Below are 20,605 nucleotides of genomic sequence, written 5' to 3'. Positions count from 1 at the left end.
CGCCGCCCCCGGAGGCCTCGCCGCGCCCCCGCTATGGCCCGGGGGGGCGGCGAGGCGGCCGCCTTGGGGGAGCTGGTAAGGAGCGGCGGCGGGGAGGGGGCTGGGCCCGGCGGGTTGCTCGCGGCGCCGCCTTGCCCCGGTTGCGCGGTGCGCCATCTGCGCTCGGGGCGGCCTCTCTGCCCGCCGCCGCTCTGCTGCCGGCCGGGTGCCTCATCCCCTCACTGCTGCCGCTTCTGCTGTGAGACGGAGGTGCGCTTTTCCAGGAGCGGTGCTCTACCTGTCAGCACTCGTCGGCAGCAAGAGAAAACACGCTTTTCATGTCGTGCTTCACACCATGAAAAGGGAAAGTGGATTTTTTTTTCTGTATTTTCCTTCTCTGGGTATGCTCACATTTGATGAGCAGGATAATTCCTCATTTAGCTCAATATGAGGAAAAATTAAGAATATTTCTGAAGCGTTTTTGTTGTTACTTGATTATTTAGTTTGAGTGTTCTTAGCGGGGTCAGTTCTTCACGGGGGCAGGTTTCGCTCAGTTGGTCAGAGCGTGGTGCTGCTAATGCCAAGGTCGTGGGTGGGCTGTGCTGAGGGTGGGACTAGATGATCTCCAGAGGTCCCTTCCAACCTTACCAGTCTGTGATTCAGTCTGACTTGCTATACATTCCCATAGCATACACAGGGAAGAGGAAAAAATGAGGGGGGAAGTGGCAGATGGATGAGTTGCTGCTTAACTAAATAATACTGTTGGAGAAATTCCTGCAGAAACAGGGCCTCTGGAGGGGTGCCCGAAAGTGCAGCGATTGTGCTGCTGCGCACTGGAGTGCCCAAGTCTCGCTGTGGTTCAAGTCTGAAGCGACTGGCACCAAATCTCTCAGAACATTTATGTTAGAGCAGGTGATGCTGTTTTTTTTGCAAAATCAGTGACAGATTGCCCCCAGGAATTTACTGCACTCAAACTTAGTCATGATCATAAGAGGAAATACAGTTTTCTGGGCATATATTATAACCAATTACCTGGAGAACAGCAAATGTCATGGTTTATGTATCTGTTTCCCAGGGAGATGACAGCTTGTCTGTGATAACCTATGAATCAGATGCAGAAATGGTGAGTTTTACTAATGGCATGTTGCAGATAAATGCTTAAAAAGATTTCTCAGGATGTTTTTGCACATACCACATCCACATGAGGTTTAGTGATCAATAGTAGATTTTAAAAACAGTAGAGCTGATCATATGTTATTGCAACATAGCTTGATACAGAATCTTCATATAATTCCAGGTGCACTTCTAGCTTCTACATTCTGAACACTGAGAGCTGGAAACTGTTTGGCATCATTTCACTGTTTACCAAGTTATGGGCCCTAAGTAATCATTTTGCAGTGTTCTGATGGAACTGAACAAATCTTTCCATTAACTAAATGGTTCTACAGGTGATCCTCAATTCTGTGATCATCTTGGACTGGCTGCTATTCATATTTAATACTTTGCATTCTAAGCATGAATGGATAATGTTGTGGCATAAAACATCTGTAGGATCACCTTAATTTTGATGACTGTTACTGTGGCCACATTCAATTTCTCTTACTCTGCATATACTTAATACTACAATTTATGTTTTCTACCTGGAAGATTTTGTGTTACTAGAGCAGCTATTCCCCAGTAAATATGGAGATATAAGCCAATCTTGAGGTAATATGCTGAAATTTTGGAGGAGTGGAACGTTTTAAATACACAGAAATGTTTGTTTTTTCTTTCAGAAATTAAAGAAGAAAATTTTTCACAAGCCTTCAAAATCACCAAGTAAGAATTCCAAAATCTTTTCTTGTGCATCCATTATGCAGAACAAGATAGATTTCCATGGGACATGGGGTCTGGAAGATTTATGTGAAACAACATCTTGTGATTCTTTCTAGAATTATTCACTGGTGTGTGCAGAGCAAATCTATCTCACATTTGTGCTTTGTAAACAGCAAATTTAGGCTTTTGTAGGCTAAAATTGAAGTTTATGGTTTAGTTGTAATTCTTGACTCCAGGCATATACTATTTTCATTTCACATTGTTCCTTCTAATGACCAGCATTTTGAATTTCTTTTTCTCTTGATCTCTTTGAAGAAATACTGATGCTTGTTATGTGGAAAGAATCTAGAATTACTGGAGCTGTGCATCCCACCATCCAGCAGATATCTGTGGTTATAGATTAAACGGTTCTCTGTTTCATTTGTTGTTTCTTTCCCATGACCTTAGAAGTACAATGTAGAGTATTATGTCCTGCTATCTTTGGATCTTTTGTTTAATAAGCTGCAGATTTATTGGGGAGGTCATTTTTTTCTGGGTTTTATGGTTCTTATTGTACTTTTTCATTTACTTTCCTTATTCTAATTCCATTCCAGTCAATGTTTCTGATTGTGCTTCTCTTGATAATTAAAGACTAGTTAGTTGACCCATATAGCATGCATCTATACTAATCATTTAAAGCAGAATTAGTGTGAATGTTTAAACCTGACCACCTTACCTGAAGCAGTCATGTGAGGAACTCCCCAGCAGTTGCTTCAGGTCAATTCTGTCTTTGATGACTGCAAGAAAATTGCTAGTGGATTATTAGCCATAGAGTTACTAGAGTTACTGTTTAGAAATATGTATTGTGCACATTGATAGGACATTTGGGCGTATGTTCATTGAAAGGACAATTTAATATATGAATTTAGGCATGGAACTATCTTAAGGGTGCATATTCCAGCTACACGTGAATATTTCTGCATATGTTGGATCATGTTACTTTGCCGCTTTCTATGCTTCTTTATTTTTTTGGAGTTGGATTTCTTTTTTTTTTTTTCCTTTTCTTTCTTTCTTTTCTAACCTGGGCTTTTTAGGTGAATGTCCCATTGCTCTGTGTGAGCCAGGATTTAGTATGTTGTTAAACTGTATTTTTATAATGAAGAGGACTGTGTCTAGGAACCTGGAGGCACAAGACTGGAAGAATTCTTGTAGCCTTGAGCTTTTTAAGGCAATGCTGAAGTATTATCTTTTGCATTAGAGTCTCCATACAGCTCTAGCACACAACTGTATCCTAAGAAGCCTGCAGTTTGGAGGTCTCTGCACGGAGCAGGCAGTGCACATCTTGAAAGTGCAACTGTAAAAAATCCAAGACAGATGTGGCTGGGATCACTGAAACAAGGTATCGATATATAAATTCCATCTCCATATGTGAATAAAATTTGGTGTTGGGGACTGCTTAACATATAAATGCTGAAGAAACATGGATTTGTATATGATTAGAGGCTTCATAGGAGTTCATTTCACTATTATTTACTTGGGTGTTTGGAGTTGAGTTTGAGTTATCTGATCTTGAACACTGGAATTTATAGTGGGTATAATTAACAGCATCTGGAGCTTTCTGTGTTGTGTTCTCAAGTAAATTCACCAATTTAATCCACAGTTATCCCTGGCTTTTCTGTTTTGGTGCATTTCTGTTGTTGGCAGGAATGAACCATTCTCTCAGATCAGATGTTGACATGGGGCATGTGCAAACTAGCATTTCTAGTAGCACACCAGAATATTTGAAGGAAGCACTAGGAATGAAGAAGCCAAAACATTCTCGTTCTTCTAGTAATGGTAAGCTCTGTACCTGAATGGTAGATAAGTTAGTGATTTTTTTTCCCCCAGTATAAAGCCCAGCATTGTTTGTTTAAGAACTTAGCTTTAGTAAAGCAAGAGCCACTTCAGTTTAACCTGTATTAAAATACATACGTCAGAATGTTATTCTTGGAATACTTTTTGAGATTGAGCTGTTCCCATCAGGCTGGTTCTCACTCTTTTTAAATTAGATAAGACAGGGGTTCCTACATTTTTTTGAGCAATGAATCACTGTTAGCTTTCAGAATTTCTTGCAAATTGCCATGCACTTTCAGTTGAAAACATTGTAAACATAATATGGTTCCATGGGCCAGCTGTAAAGAATTTATTGTTACTTTACAAAACGGAGTTTGGGAACCATTGATAGAAACCATCTGCTTGCCTGAAATTCTGTGTAATTGAACTCCTTTTACTTCTCCAGAAAGTGTTTTATTATGTGGTTGTGATATTGAAATCAGTTGAGTTTTATTAGAGAAGCAAAATTAACATTTTTATTCTGGTCTTGTTTCCTTAAAGGAGAACTGTACACTTAAAACATCTCACTTCCCTCTAAAATGGTACTTAAACTGTTGCTGGTAATATGTAGCTTCCTGCAACTCTGGAAGATTATAATTATTTTGTTGGGATTAGAAGGATATGTTTTTCCATGAAGTGTATGTTTCTATTGAGATGGATATTTTAATCTAATACTAGAGAAAAGAGAAATATTTAGGAGAAATTTGTGATAAACTCTGTCAGAAGGTTCATATGGTGACATCTGCATTTTTATAATAATCTTTTTTTTAACTGATTTTACTTCTTATAAAAAGCAGCTAGTTTCCAATTTGTTGCTGTTCTAGGTATTTTCCTTTAACTGTAAGATTTTTGTTTAGGAAGAATACCTCTTTCAAATCCAATTATTATGCACGCCTTTTTTTCTATAGGCTACATTCCTGGAACTCCTGACTACAAAGAAAAAGAAGATATGTATGATGAAATTATAGAATTGAAGAAGGTACAGTCTCTCTGATGCTCACATAGTAAAAGTCGTAGGACTACTCCATCTGTCCGTAGATGTCCAGGCCTTGTTGGTTCAGAATACTTTGGATCCTACAAATGGGAGATCAACCAAATATTTCTGTATCTGTAATGCAAGGTCTGAACTAAAATTGTGTCTGTTCAAGGCAATTTCGTTATTCTTATGGTGTGATAGATACTTCTGAGTACTGGATATGGAAGCCTTGAAGTATACTCAGTGCTGAATCCCAGCCATGGCCTTAGCTGAACACTGAAAAGGTTCATTGCATTTGGTTTCTTTGTCCTCCTCCCTTTTTCTTCTCCCGGCTCCTAGTGCAGTGTGTGAAAGAAGAGGACTGGGCATGTCGAACACTAAAGGTATATGTAGCCAAATATCTTGGTTGCTGTAGATCATTTTTTTGAGGTTGTCTTTCCATTAAATCTTTTCCTTCTGTCTTTGCTTTGTCACCTCCCTTATATGTCAGGCCTAGTCCAGTGAGATGACCTCTTTTTCTTTTTCCTTCTTTTATTTTCATCCTGGTCATTGTAATTGGATTGTTATTGGCATCAAAATGTGTTTCCCTGTGCAAACTCAGTGATTTGTGTCTCTTGAGATGAACTTGCTTTTTGGATTTTATTTATTTATTTTTTTTCTCCCTCTTTTAGACAATACAAGCTCAGAAAAATGAGGGAGATAGAATGAAGACAAAACTCCGTCGGCTGGAAGAAGAGAATAATAGAAAGGATAAACAGATTGAACAGCTGTTGGATACTTCCAGGGTAAGTTATAACTATCTTTTGTGGAGTAAAATGCAGAACAGGCAATATAGTGCTGAGCAGTGGGGTCCTCTTCTCATCTTACTGAGTATCAGAAATGTGTAATGTTTTGGTTGCTAGGAATGATGAGCTTGAATATGAGAGGTAGTTGGTGTGAAGTGATTTCTGTTCTGTGTATCTTAGCTCACCATTCCAAGTCACCTGTTAGTTCAGTTCAGGGGAAGATCATGCCGTACTGTGCAGAAAAGTTTATTTAGCAATGATAATCTTCATTTCTGAAAGGTAAAACTAAATTGTCATCTTCTTAGAGGCCTGCTTTCTGAATGTTTTACCTGAGAGTAGAAGGGAGTCAGTCTCTTGCACAGTGATTGATGCATGTAGTCCTGAGACCTGAACCAGAGAGCAAAGGATGAATCTTATTGTCAGACCTATGAGGCTGAGAAGCATTTAGGATCATAGTCAGGAGATCTGAACTTCACTGAAGTCCTTCTGCCTGTTTTTTTCCTAGGTACTGCTCTACATCTTGGGAGAAGTGTACTAATACAAAACAATAAGCATAGGGACTTTGGAATTTAAGCTGTTGGACTAGGAAATGATTATGAAGATGAACAGAATAGAAAATTATCTGTGGTCAGAGAGCAATCTGTAGAATAAGGCAGCAAAGTCAGTCACTCACTTTATTGTCTTCTTGCAGGGCTCTGAGCTGGCACGAGTTTTGTCAGAAAAGAAGAACAATAATGGATGGGTAACTGTTTCTTTGCTACCTTTTGCTTTGATTTTTCTTTTTTTCTTTTGCCAAATTGAACCACTACTAATTAGAAAAATAAAGTGAAGTATAAAAGAATAAACAATTAGGGAAGCATGTAAGCTTACTTTTATAGTCAGATAAGAAACCAGTAACAAAGATTAACGGTAACTTAAAGAACCACCTTAGTCACCATCATGAATTGTTTGCATCAGTATTCTTCCTGTTATTTACTGCTCTGAATTTACCAGAGTGATAGGCAGGGTTGTTTTTGTTTAATGATTGTGTGTAAATGTTTTTAAGTTGGTTATATAATCATAGATACAAGTTAGGGATTGATTTGTTTAGTGTCCTCTTTGTTACAGGATAGTAGGTGTCTGTATGGTTTACTGAACACTGAAGTATGTAGGAATAAGCATGTCTGATTAGGTAGAATTTCTAAAGAGAGAACAAGATTTTAGGGAAGTGGAATTTGTACGAGAAAACAGATTCTTATAGGACTGATGAGCTCTTTGTTCTTTCTGTAGGTGGTTAGTGCATTAAAGCAGAAGATTCTCAAGCTGGAACAGCAGTGCAAGGAAAAAGACAACACTATCAAGTATGACTTTGGAGGGGAGGGGCTCATATTGGATAAGATAATCAAGGGAACTTGAAAGCCATTTTATTTTTAGTTTGTATTCTTTGGTTTCTTAAGGCAAATTAAACCCTGATCACAATGAACTCAGAGAACATCTTAGAAATTATAAGCCACTCAGAAATTATACACCTGTATTGCATTTTCTTTGCTAGTCTAACTGGACTAATTTTTGCCTTCGTGTGTTTTCAGCCAATGCCAGGCAGACATGAAGACCACTAATCTGGAAGAAATGAGGATAGCTATGGAAACCTACTATGAAGAGGTACATCTGACAAGGCCCTCAGCAGGCAGCTGGATAAGAAGTTGTTCAGCTGTTAAGTTGAAGTGTAAATAGAATATTTTAGACATGTTTCCTGAGCTGCACTGGACATTGAGGAAATCAGCTATTCACAGATGTCCTCAGAGCTGAAAAACCTTTTTGAAGAAAGTTGAGCATATTCACTAAAGAGGGGAAATAATGAAACTAATGTGCATCCTTAAGTATAGTGTTTAGATGAATACCAACATAATAGTAGCCTAATTTTTAGTAATGCCATCATTGCCTCTACTGCTATCCAAAAAGTCTTGTTCTGTTTTTACCTACCAAACAGATGTGCTGCTTTAGCAGTGTCAGCTTCCTGCAGCTAGCTCCCTAATGGAATGTGTGTTTTGTACTTCACAGGTTCATCGTCTCCAAGTCCTCCTGGCAAAATCTGAGACTATGAGGAAAAAGTATGTTTAATTCTTTTGAGGCAAATGCTTCTGTATATTTTTTCAGTATATCATTCATATACTACTTTAACTGATGGAAAGCAACTACATAGGAACAGTTTATCTTCTCATTATATTGCTGGATTCGCTTTTTTTGTACTACCATAGTTGACTTCATAGCCTGGGCATATGGCTTAGTCACATTATTTTTCTTGTTGATAGATAAATGTAACTTGCTTTGGAAAAGAATACTAGAACTATCAAAAAATTCCACAAAAGTTCTGAAATTTTATCTCAGTTAAGTAAACATCTATTTTACCCAATAATGAACCTTTTCTGTTATCATTGTTGATTGAAGAAAGAAAAAAAAGAAAAAATCATTAGGTGTTTGGTACTGTATGCATAAGTTAGTTCTGTACCATGCTCAGGATGTGTGCTGCGAAGAAAGGTATTCAGGAGTAAAAATTATTTCCCTGTGGTGCAGAGAAACACATCCACTGCTCACGGTAGCTTTTGTGAGATACCATATGCGACACTAGTAAGGCACCATCAGAAAGCATCTAGTAGTGCTTGTCTCTGATGTGCAGGTATACGGATGGGGATGAGGACAAACATGCTGTGAGAGAAAAATAAAAATCAAAGCACAAAGGCAAAAGATAAAATTACAGTAAGAGCATCTGTGCAATGGAGTGTTAATCCCTCTGAGAAGAGGGCAGTAGTGTCTTGGTAGGATGGTAAGATTACCATTACCATACAATAGCCCTTCAAAATTTGCTTGCCCTCCTAGCATTGTTTTAAATACAGGGAACTATTTTTAATTTTGATGTGGACACTGCATATACATGTTTATATGTGAAGCTGTAGTAAAGCTGTAGTGACCAAGTTTAATTTTTATTTTTTTTATTTTAATTTTAGATGTAATTATTTAAATTGATAGAAACGCATGAGAACTCTTTGTGGGTCATTATCTATACTGCTTCTGTTTCCCTAATCTGTTGTCTGCTGTGAATTAAAAACTGGGATTTATTTTGTCAGTGTGTTAAAAATTTTTCATCTCTTTTGGCTCAGGCATGTAATGACTTGCCTCTCAAGGCTGAAAGCCATCACACTTAATTTAGTTACAGGTGAAAATGAGTCATCAGGTCTCTTCCTTGTCCTCATTTATTCACAGCTTCAAAAAGCAATGGTCAAGGCAGTCTCTCTTGATTATATGACTGTCAGTCTCTTCTTGAGAGGTCGAGCACTAGAATAACAAGTGATGTTGAAGGTCAGGACTATGACATATAGCAAGAGTTGTAGGAGTGTACTTCTTTCACCTGTCTACATTATTTCTAGCTGAAGCGAATGACATTTAGCTCCTCTTTATCTGTCTCATCTGTGAAGCTGTAGTGTCCAGCTGTTGTTTAAAAACAAAGCAACCTTTCAAGCCCTCAGTATAGTCTGTTCCACTTTACCTACCATTCCACAATTGTTTCATTTAGTTTTGGATCAGCCTAAAATAATAGTAGTAAGTGATGCAGTTAAGATTTGTATCATATCACTTCTGTCACTTTATTTTTTTCCCCCCTCCATGGCTCCTTTCTCAGACAGCTTTATGCATAGTCATCCATGAGATCTGGACAGATTTGTTTGTTTGTTTTGATGGCTTCATTTCTCTTTAATTTCCAAGAGGTAGATTAGACTCAGGTTTTCATTCTGATATGCTAGTTGTGGACTATCTCCCCCTTTACCTTGTAATTGCTACAGTGAATGGGATGTAAGATTCCTTCACAACCCATTCTGTAATTGTCATTAGGAGTGCCATTTGTCCAAGGTCTATTAGTTTAGACCTTTCTCCCTAGAAGGAGGGTTTAAGAACTTTCTCATAGCAATAATAAGCGAGTATTTCATCTCACTAGGAATCTGTTTTGTGAACAGAATTTACAACTTTGAACACCTGGAAGCTGAGATTTCTTCCTCCTTTTCTTAGAAAATTAAAAAGGCAAAATCATAGTAATATACTTAAAGCAGTTTTAACACTTTGCAGGCTTTGCCTTTTCTGGTGCCTGTCATTCCCACCACATCAATGCTAGCTGTATTTTCCAAATCTGTTTCAAATCTCTCATTGACTGAAATATATCTTAAAGAAAGAAATTTCTCTGGGGTTTTCTTTCTCAGGGGTGGTTTCTTTTACATTCGAGTAGCATTCACAGTTATCTGAAACGGTATTTCTTTGCTGGATTTGAAAATTATTCCCTTGTGTGTATACTTTTCTGTCACAATCTTAGTCTGCACATAAATAAGTTTTCTGTCCTGAATGGGATTTTAGAAGAGTCTTCTCTTCCACTTTGCTTGAAGAGAAGTGGTTTTTGTTGTTGTTGTTGTTGTTGTTTTTTTTAATCTGTGGCATATAGATCACTGATAAAGTATTATGAAGTTGATTAACAAAACAACTAGAAAAACAAATAAAATTCATAAAAGCATTCTTGTTTATGCATTAGGGAAACAAATAGAGCAGGAGAGGAAATTAAAGTAATAAATTACCTGTCAAAGTTGAGCCTCTTCTTAAGTTGACATAATTAGAGCAATTGTGAAGATGTTGAACAAGATGGTCTTGGAATGTTTTTTTCTTAAAAGAACAAGTGGTAAATTTGAGGAGTGATTCCTCAAATCAAGTGTTGAGAAATGCTGTGAGGGAGGAAGCTGAGGCAGTTAACTTAGTAAGCCAGCTTGAATAGTGGGGCTACTCTATTCTTTCTGATATGTCTTCTTTGTTCTCTGCTTTTAAGTTAACTTTCTGTTCTTGGCCTCTTCCAAGTACAGAGGGCAGAGATACCCAAAAACGACTAAAGGCCCTGAATGCTGCTGTCCTGAGATTATCCAGGAACATCAAGGAATTACAGGATGAGAATCGCAGCCTGAAAGAAGATCTAGACCAAGTACTGAGCAGTTGTCCTGCTTCCAATAAAACAAAAAGTATGTGCTGAAAAGTTGGTGAACATGGGGCAGGGATTTTGATGCATTTGAAAGAAGTGTTTGAGAAAGGATGAGCAGGACCTTACAATAGCAGAAACAAGGGAATTAGGACAAAGACAAAGGGAATTAGGACAAATTCAGAAGCGGTAGAGTTTGGAATGAGGAATTTCTTATAAGAGCAGATCTCTGACATGTGGAGATGCTGTTCCAGTCAGGCCTCAGCTCCTTTCATTTAGACTTGAGGATTTAAGGTTTCAGTGCAAAGCTGTTTTTCAGCTGTCAAAAACTGATCAAGGTAATTGGTTTGTACTGAATTCTGAAATACCTTGTGTAAGAAGTTAGATATTTCAAGACCATTCTTATTTTCTCATTGCTGCATCTTTAAAGTTGTGGTTCAGTGGTCTTTAGGTGGTCTTGCTGTATGGATAGAAGTTTCAAAAAAAACAAGAAAAACCTTGACTCTGTGGTTTAATTTCATGTTTAAACCTTTGTTACTGTGTTTAGATTATAGTGAGTGGAGCAAACAGAGGCTGATGAGACGAATTTCAGAACTGGAAAAAGTGAGTGATCAGAATCACATGGCCATCTAACCTTTCTTAGAGAAGAAAATACAGAACCTTGCTAGCTTGTGCTCATGGCATGTAATCTTTCCATATGTCAGGCTTGGGCATTCTGGCTTCTACATGTAAACTGCTATCTGCGCCATGTTCCCTCCCCACCTTTTCCCCCCTCATATTTGTTACGTATAAATGCAGGATTTGGGATTAACTTCCGTTGACTCTTGTTTTCTCTTGGCCCAAGTGAAATTATTTTAAGCTAGATTTAAATTTGCTCCTCTTGTCTGTTCCACTTTGTTTTTCTGTGTAAATTTCTTCTCTTTAGAAAGTAGATGCCATGGAGAACAACACCAGGTTATCATCAGCAGATAGTGAGACATCACAGTTACTTGCAGTGTCATCTCCACCTGCTGCAGACCTGGGTCATTCAGCCTTTCAGCAGCTGGGGCACAGTGAGGAATGTCAACAGCTTCGAGAACTAGTGAAGAAGCTGAACAGTGATAGGAGAGCACTTCAGAATCTCCTAGTCAGTAAAGAGTAAGTGCAGGTCTTGTTTGAGATGTTGTCCTTACCTAGGTGTGAAATATTTCTTATTGCTGTATGAAACTATGTAGTAAGTTCTTCACATTTTCAGCAAAAAGATAAAGTTTTGAGGGTACCTTCAATTTCTTTCTTTCAAAAGCTTTTACTAGTTCTATCAGGTTTGTACTAGTTCTATCAGCTTTGTAAAATTATGATATAGAAAAAAGGCAAGTGAGAGGAAGTGCTGCATATCACTTTATGCGGCACTTGTTACAGGTGTTTTGCTGTAAAAGTCTTTTCTTGTTTTTTTCATCACAAGCTTTTGTTCTAATCTGCCACTTTCTCCATTTAAGCTTGCCTTCTGAGGTACTATGTCTTCTTTTCTCCTCAGTAAGCAATTTATTTGCAGCTTATTTTGCTTAGACTAGTTCTGTTCAATGACACACAATTCTAGTGTGTCATTGCACAGGGGCAAGCAGGTTAATTTGACCATGAGCAGAGCTGTGCACACAACTGTGTGTGGTTAATAAGATGCTCTGCCTCTGTGCCAACTCACCTCTGAACAAAATGCACAGCAAGAGCATGCGAAAAGCAAGCATGCCTTGTTTCTGAACAAACTATGTTTGCATTTTGTTTTGTTTAAAAGCAAAAAAATAAAATTGATTACCTTCCAAATTTGAACAAACCAATTTTATTTAGAAGTCTAAACAAAAAATAACTGCTCTTGTTTGAAATATGAGTGCTATAAGTATTACCTAGATTTCCTTATTCCTGTATAGATCAGAGATCAAGCAGTTGCTGCAAGCTAAGGCTGAAGCAGATCTGGAGCTGCAGAGGTTGCAGGATGAGAGGAAGGAAAAGAATAAAGAAGAGCAGACACTAAGGTATTGTCTTCTGCATAGAAGTTTCTTTCAGAATAATAAAAAAAAAATGCCTGTTGAAGTACAGTTCTCTTCTGAAACAGCTCAGAATCTGTAGGGGGTCATCTGAACTGTGGGCAGCTGAACTAGTTTTGCTTAAATGATAATGCTAGCGATGGAGTAAGTTACCAGGAATCCCCAAAAGAGTATTTAGAGGAATTGAGTGACTGAAAAGCATAGTAGAAATTATAATAAAATTATTATAATAAAAACAAATAAATTAAGATATTTTGAAAAAGCAAAGCTACCATGTTGGACTCAAAGACTTTTTTTTTACTGCTTTATGAAGAAAAAATATATATATTTTTTAACCTTATCTTAGCCTTTGTTTTTAGACACCTGTCAATATGTCATTTCATTCACTACATGGGTTCTGTTTAACTGTTGGTAATAATTCAATGCAATTGTGGCAAAAAAAGAGAAAAATTGATTTCATTATTTCTATATAAGACAGGGCTTTGCTGCATTTCATATTTGTCAGTCATCAGTTCAGAGCTAGATGCATTATTAATAGGATCAAGGGTAGCATTGTAACCTTGGGCTTTTTTTTTTTTTTTTTTTTTTTTTTAATTTTAGCATAAGGCTGTGCTATCACATCTTGAAAATTGATGTTCCATGTCTGTTACTATCTGATATATGTATAATGGTATCCCGAGCATGGTTTCCTGCTTTGGCCTTAAAATAAAACAAAACAAAACCAAAACCCCGACCTTGTGACTCTATGTCCAATCTATTCAAACCAGTAACATCAAAAATTTCTAACTGTGTATCTTTGCCTTATCTCTTCGCCACAGAGAGGAAATCCAGAACCCTATGCAGAAAATAGGGCAATCAGAGCCTAAATTCGAGGAAGACAAGAGACAAGAGGCAGATGATAAAATGGAAAAGCTTAATAAGGTACAGGTCCAGCTATTTTTTTTCTCCTTGCATCTAATATCTTACCAATTGAGCTGATGAAGTCTGTATAGCTGGTAGATGCTGCTAGATATGTCTTTTTTATCCTCTTTGAATTTAAATTTTTATAGAGTAGAGCTATTCATAATGTCTTCTTGGATTTTCTGTTATCTAATAAATATAATTGAGTTTATAGGGCAGCCATTCTTCCTGTGCAGGCTTAAATGGAGCCTCACTTACCAATTGCTTATTTTCATGAAATATGAGGAAACTTGATATCTTTACAACCTTCCATCCCTCTTTGAAATGTAGTTGTAATTGGCCAATGGAGATGAACAGGGATTGACAGACATGATTTTAGATGCAGTGTGGTCAGGTTAGTCTCATTTTATTAGAAACTAGATGAAAAGTATTAGTGGGGATTTTGACTACTTTGTACTTGAAAATAAACAGACCCTGAAATATAGATAATACTGAAATATGAATAAAAATGTCCACTGGTTTAAGAGGTTGCTGTTTCTTGATATACTGTACAGTTTCATGAGAATTGGATTTAGATTTTGCGTTATAGGCTGATGGATGCTAGATGATGTTTTGAATACTAAATAACTTGAGTTCTAAAAAACAGCCAATAAACAGCCCATTTTTCCTCAGCAGACTATATATATTCTTGGCCAGTAACCACCCGTTTATTGAAATGCTCTCATTATTTGTAATTATCTCTAAGTTTCTACCACTTTTTCATTTTAATAGTAGGTTGTCATTTTAAAATAATGTGATCCATTTGCTAAACTTAAGCCTGTAACTCAGCATTTTAAAGGTTATAAATAAATCCTTTTTACAGAATCAGGAGTCTTCCTCAGATTGTATAAAATCTCTTGTTCCTCTACTAAGAATTTTACACCAACACATTAAATTAGTCTTTTAAAGGTGCAGTTATAATGCAAGTGAGATGAGACGATTAGTTTTGTGACTATAAACAAGCAGATTTTTGTGAGCATTTTCATTTTATTAAGTACTGACATTATGTATTAAGTATTTCAAAACACGCTAAGTCTTCATGTGTTATAATAGTGACTGTTCTTTGTTGTTTTGCCATGTAATTGTATGGCCAGCAATTTGGCAAGAGATTTTGTGTGTTCACACAGTGGTGTGGTAAGCCTGTGTGAACTGCAGCAGTTGGGGGTGGGGTCTTTGTGTCCATCATAGATGCATTTTGTAAGCCTAAATTAAGAGAATCTGCAAAAAATTAATTTGGTGGGCACAGCTAAATATGTCTAATAATTGCCAACTTGGTCTTTTCACCGTAACTTCTGTTAAAGTGCACAGTTGGGCTTTCTGGTTAGGGCATTTTTCCTAGTTACAGATTAAGAGCTGCTTGGATTGTTTCCCTAGCAAGTCTTTCTTCATCTCCTTTGTGATTCAGGAGCTGACTAATGTTTTAAGATTATCACTTGAGAGTCCTTCAGTGTTTTTTATAGGAAGTAGTTGTGAGACTGATGTGAATTCAGCCTTAAATTTTAGATGACCATATATTCTAGATGTCATTGTAAGGAATCAAAAGATCAGATGTCCAGAGGTGGAATGTGCAACCACAACTCAAGAGGAATAACTAGAAAAAGATCTTGTTTTGTTCTTAGTAACTCTCTCTTTTTTCCTCCAAATAACTAATTTGTTCAAGGTAGAATAATTATGCCAATTTTTACAAAGCTGTCTGTCTCCTTATTGTTCCATGGTGGCCAACACACCAGTGAGCTAAGCAGTTGATTAGGGGCCACAGCTGCCAGGATGAGATGTAAGAAAACACCCAGGTTAATTAATATTAGTCTTTGTCTGGGAATCAGGTATCCTGACAGTAGTTGTCACTGTCAATAACATACAGACTGTTTTTTATGAACAAAGCAAGTAGGTTCCATTTTGGGAGCTCCCGTTGTTTTAGAAAAATAGAAGCTCACATAAATAAAAACCTGTTGGTTCCCATGCTCTGTTAACAACTGAAATGGGAGCAGGAATGTCTTTTTACTGTGAGAGTCATCTAGACGATGAATTTGAACAGAGCAGTATTCAGAATTAAAATTTTCTTTTTAAACTTCCTTCCACCTTTTAGGCAAGATGAGCATTTAACAACTTTCTGGTGTTGATTTCTCTGAGTCAGTTGTAACCTGCCTATCTCACATAATTCAAACTTGTGTCTTCAGTGTACTAAGGGTTCTTCTCAGTCTTCACTGGTCTGCGTGCTTAAAGGCAAAGAAGAGCGCAGCAGGGAGCAAGCAGCCAAACTCATCCAGAGACAGTGGAAGATGTACAGAAAGAAGGTGAGATTCTCCAGTCAGGAAGAAGTAAGGATATCCTTCTCCAATCTTGCTGTCATTTCAGAATCTAGGAAGTACCTGCTTATCTCCTTACCACCATCTCCTTTTCCACCACCTTTTTCAATTCCTCACTGCCCCTTCTTTTGCCTTTGCTCCCTCGGACTCTGTTGCTTGCTGCTGTGGGATGACCGTTTGCTGAATGGGGGAATCTGGATGAGCACGGAGACTATGGAGGCTGTGACAGTGCTGAAGCAGTGTTGCTTTTGTTACCTCCTTGAAGCCTCTTCTCACGGAGTTCTGCCCACTGCATTTTGGCTGCAGTGTTAGGACTGGAGCAGATCTCATGCTTATTAGCCCAGTGTGTTGCTGATGTGTCCGTGCCTTTAACATGCCACATCAGAGAAGGCTCCTGATCTATCTCTGTCTCTCTTTCTGTTGCGCTCTCTCAGAACTGATTTCTTGTGACACTGATTGAAGCTTTCATGATAATTGTTTGACTTTTTCCCTCTTCGTGGATACTCTGTGAAGGACAGACTACTCAGTGCTTTTAGCCTATATTGGGGAAAGTTTTTTAACTTTCCAATTGAGGGTAAAGGTGAGAATAACACAATAGCTAAAGCTAGTGAGAGTAAGGGGTAGTGAGTTCTAAAGTTCATGACTTTTTTATTTCATTTTTTTATTAAAGAAAGTGTTAATCAAACATTGTCCACTTTCCATTGAGATTGCTTTTAAAATGAAATGCAGAAGTGTTGTAATTTCACTAAAAGTGGAACTTTTTCTTCAGTTGTGAAATGGTGCTGTTCTAATTTTGGGGAGTTGCAGTTCAGATAACACCTTTTCATCTGGACTGAGTTTCTTACATAACATACAGTAAGCATCCAGCTGCCACAGTGCTAACTTCCATGCAGAGAGAGGTGTCTGAAAGGAGATGCAATATGACCTGGAATCCTAGCAAAGAGGGGGAGAAAGTGTTAGGCACCTGCACACCTCTTTTTATGGGTTACCAGAATAGTATTTAAGAAAGGAAACGTTATTTTCTTTCTTTCTTTCTTTTTTCTTTTTTTTTTTTTAATTGTGGCAAGCTTTTAGACAAGAGCAAAATTTGCTGGAAAATGGAAAAAATAAAATGCTTGAAATAAGGAGGAATTAAATTCTTCTGAAAGGTCATATAAAATATTTTCCTGGAGAGTTAAGATCAGAAATTTGCAAATATATATAATGTATCTATGCTTCTTTCAGGTTAGATATGCTATACGTGAGCGTGTGTCTAAAATGACTAACTTAGTTTACAAGGTATGACTGAGAAGTTCACTTCTGTGGTGCTTTAACCTTTGTACAAATCCACAGCAATACAGGAAGTTTTGTGGTCTCAAGAATAGTCAAAAAGACAAAATGATATAGGACAAAACATTATTATTAAATATTGTTTTATTAGCAAACAACATAGTGCTGCATTTTTCCCGTGTGTAAGACACAGGACGTGAGGAAGGGCATGTTATTACTTCTTACAAAACTAAAGAGAAACAACTATCCACAGATCTAATTTCAGAAAGCTGCTTTTAAGAGTGAAAAGCTTTTTTTTTTCCTAAAGTTTGGAGTTTGAGTTTTCAGGAGAAGATGAGATATATGTTCTGGTTTATGTGTTTTGATTGATTGATCTTTTTATGATTTATAAGAAAAAAATGAAAGCATTTTGGGAAATCCTTGTTACAGAAAACATATATACCTGACATTAACTCAGACATTTTCCATTTCAGAAAAAAGAAATTGCTCTGGATGAGGTGAGTGTATTTATGACACCCAACAGAGTAGTAAATCAGATTTAATTTACATGAAAGCATAAACAAATTGCTTTTTATTTTTAAAGAAGTTTTGCTATGAGATGAACTGTTGCACCAAGAGCATGTTAGCTGTTCAAATTGGCTCATGATCTACCTTGTAACATCCTGGTTTTGTTTGATAATTTGTCTAAATTTTGGGTTCAACTTTTTTATACTTGGTTCCTTCTGAAGGATGAATGCTTTTGAAAAAGTGGAACAAAATTTGATACAAGAAGACAGGAAGGTGTTTCTATGTTAGATAATTCTAATAATGCTTTCAGTTGCTCTGTGATGTCTTTTCTTCAGAAAGATTTTAAAGTAGGAGTTTGAAGTCTCTGCTAAGATGAAACAACTGTGAGTATTTTGGAGAAACTGAATTTTAATTTGACAAACTAGTCACCTTTTGATAAATATTTTGCATAAAGTTTTTGATTAGGCTGTTTTTCGAATAGCACAACACAGTATCTTATGTTTCTCCTAGAACATTAGAAATCCTACATTCAGAAATTGGAAGGAATTCTAACAAAGTGACCTAAGTGTGCTGTTTTACATCTAGATGCTTTCTGTCAATTAGAATCGAGTAAATCTCTCAGCAGAGAGGAAAGGCTTCTGTTCAGCACAACACCACAATGTCTGCAAGACTTGACTTGATTTCTGATTGTAACGTAGCACCACAGAGCCTGCTGTGTAGCCAGAATCTAAGATGGGATAGGAGCGCATTGCTCTATCTGTGAAATACAGGCTGCTGTTGGCAGCTAGAACTTAGTTGCATTTGACAGGATCAATCACGTACAACTTCACAGATTAAATTTAAACCATGGAGTTGTATGTCTATGGGTTTTTTCAATCCCTTACAGGCTGGAGATCTTCTGGATTGTGGCAGAATACCTGTGAAGTAGTTACGGGTGCCTCTTAGATGTGAAAAAAAGTCAAGACCTTAAATAGTTCCCACTGAGCAGGGAAAACAGTTATTTTATCCATAATACCTCTTCCCTCTGGATTCTTGTTTTAATTTGTAGCTGCCATCTTCCAAGGGAGCTAACATTTATTTCTTTCTGTGCTAGACCATTGTTGTGCTTCAGGCAGCTTTCAGAGGACATTTAGCTCGGCTGAAACTGTTACTGAGTAACGGGATGCATGATGCAAAATCTCAAAACATGCATAACCTTGGAAGCAAGGTAATTGTTGGGGCAAATGTGTATAATCTGTCTTAGTGATTTCCAGTTATTTTTACTTTACTGTCTAAGATACTATACTTTGAATCTTTATAATTCTTTATAATTCTTTGAATCAAGCAGTGGTTTTGTTTTAATGTGCTAGTTGGCAGTGCCCTTGTAATTCCAGAAAGATAATAAACTCATTCCCTCGCCTTCCTTTCCACTGTCTTTATTTAGCAGTTTTCCTTAGAAGTAAAGCTGTAATTTCCCTGCATTATAGACTGTAACTAAATCTCCTCTTTTTCTTGGGGGGGGGTGGGAGGAGGAGGGGAAGGAAGGAAAGCGGAGAGGGTCTCCATCAGCTTAATAAAATAACCCTTTAACTCCTTAATATGGGGCGCCTTTGAAAGCTATACTTGCATCCAAGTTTTCAGTGAGTCATTGTAGTAATAGTCAAATCTTCATCACTTTAGAAATAAGAATTTAGAGACCATCTTTCTCTTGAAAAGTAAAGGAATCCTGTATGTGGCACACTCTGCCAAAGGCTTGCAGTGTCTTCAGTTACATCACACTTTCCTCAGATTGCTCAGCTCTGAATGTGAAAAATTTTCCTTACCAACTGAACATTTAGTTTCTGTAAATCATTTGCCAACTTATCTGAACATCCTTTAGACCGTGAGTGAGATAAAATTAATATGTAATTCTCCATCCAGGTTGGCCATCTGGTTACACTTTACATGCACTTTTATCTCAGCAAACTGGACCTGTTTATTAGGCCAGAATACTCCTGCTTAATACAAGGAGAAAACCTATCCTTTGTAGAGGCTGCCTTACCTCCTATGGCTTTAGAAAGTTTCCTTCCCCCTTGCAGCTGTCCATTTTTTCATTAATTGAATACAGATGCTTCAAAGCTTGTATGATGATAACATTATCTTACTGCTGAGTTAGTGTTGTAGAACCTTAAAGATGAGAATATTTGCTCTACTGTCAGTTAATACCATTTCCACAATCAAAAGTAAAATTGTCAAAGGTTTTGTCAAGCTTCTGTGCAATTTGTAAAAGGTTAGTTTTCTTTGATCTGATTGCTCTGTAGAACTCCTGCGTGTCTCTTGGGTCAAACTCTTTGAGCTTGTCTTCTGACTGCAAGGAGGAAGAGGAGATTACAACATTCATCCAGTCCATTTTCAGGGCTCATTTAGCACGTAAAGGACTACTAGAGGAGAGGTAAGTCAGGAACAGGTATTTCTGCAAAATGCAGTAGCAGGATTTTTTTTTTTTACTTTAGTAAAATAATACTCTTTTAAAAAAAAACCCTCAGTTTCCATGAAATTCATTGGTATTATAATAGCTTCATGTAAGTCAATCCAAAGAACTGTTATGTAAAAATTAAGGGTTATGTCAAGGAAGAAAAAGGAACAGCTAGAATAGAGCCTTGCATGCAGCCCAGTGGCTTAGCTCAGCAAGAGCATAGTAATTTGCCTATTTCTTAGGTCTGTGGTGACTCTTGTCTTAAAAATTACTTCTCTCGTTTACTGCTCCGAAAGTCTTAAATACTGACTGCTGTGGTTAAAAGGAGAGTCACATAGTAGTCACCTCACTTCAGTGTCTGAATTCACTTTGCAAGTGATAAGCTTTTACCTCTTTGAGACTAGCAACACAAGCAACTTTTCTGCATACACTCTGAAGACAGACTGCAACTCCTGTTTTGTGCCTTACTCTATCTAGTTTGTCTTTTTGCAGGCCCTCTGTCTCCAGTGCAACAAGTGAGAAAGCAGATTCTGCTATTAACATTAGGGAGAAGAAGCCAATCTCACCAGCACTCAAGAAACGTTCTTCAATCTTCAAATTGCCTCTTCCTGGTAATCTCATTTCCCTGTGTGTTCAAAAGTATGTGGGCTTTGAGCGGGTGCACACAGAATTTTTGAAGACAGTATCTGCATATGCAGGCACATGTGCACATGCACACTTTTACACTTTTTGCATGTATATTGTT

At 37.4% G+C, this 20,605-nt stretch overlaps 1 protein-coding gene across 2 annotated transcripts in view; it reads left to right on the top strand.

Annotated features, from left to right (window-relative positions):
* The first annotated feature begins 8 nt into the window (after positions 1-8).
* IQCE (IQ motif containing E) overlaps positions 9-20,605 on the top strand; it is a 28,266-nt gene continuing 7,669 nt past the window's right edge. The window contains exons 1-21 of one of the 2 annotated variants that reach the window (XM_062588198.1): positions 9-75; positions 1,055-1,102; positions 1,755-1,797; positions 3,032-3,172; positions 3,478-3,609; positions 4,554-4,624; positions 5,293-5,406; positions 6,098-6,148; positions 6,676-6,746; positions 6,975-7,047; positions 7,447-7,496; positions 10,273-10,430; positions 10,935-10,990; positions 11,313-11,524; positions 12,289-12,393; positions 13,224-13,326; positions 15,522-15,662; positions 17,393-17,416; positions 18,520-18,633; positions 19,706-19,836; positions 20,338-20,471. In XM_062588198.1, the coding sequence (XP_062444182.1) occupies positions 34-75; positions 1,055-1,102; positions 1,755-1,797; positions 3,032-3,172; positions 3,478-3,609; positions 4,554-4,624; positions 5,293-5,406; positions 6,098-6,148; positions 6,676-6,746; positions 6,975-7,047; positions 7,447-7,496; positions 10,273-10,430; positions 10,935-10,990; positions 11,313-11,524; positions 12,289-12,393; positions 13,224-13,326; positions 15,522-15,662; positions 17,393-17,416; positions 18,520-18,633; positions 19,706-19,836; positions 20,338-20,471 (2,014 nt within the window). In that variant the 5' untranslated portion in view covers positions 9-33. The remainder of the gene's footprint in view (positions 76-1,054; positions 1,103-1,754; positions 1,798-3,031; positions 3,173-3,477; positions 3,610-4,553; positions 4,625-5,292; positions 5,407-6,097; positions 6,149-6,675; positions 6,747-6,974; positions 7,048-7,446; positions 7,497-10,272; positions 10,431-10,934; positions 10,991-11,312; positions 11,525-12,288; positions 12,394-13,223; positions 13,327-15,521; positions 15,663-17,392; positions 17,417-18,519; positions 18,634-19,705; positions 19,837-20,337; positions 20,472-20,605) is intronic. The other variant, XM_062588199.1, reaches the window with a different exon arrangement.

The sequence above is a fragment of the Rhea pennata genome, chromosome 15 (genome assembly GCF_028389875.1).
Source record: "Rhea pennata isolate bPtePen1 chromosome 15, bPtePen1.pri, whole genome shotgun sequence".
NCBI classification, from domain to species: Eukaryota; Metazoa; Chordata; class Aves; order Rheiformes; family Rheidae; genus Rhea; species Rhea pennata.
The sequence above is the reverse complement of the archived record's forward strand: the minus strand, read 5'-3'. Positions and strand labels throughout refer to the sequence as shown.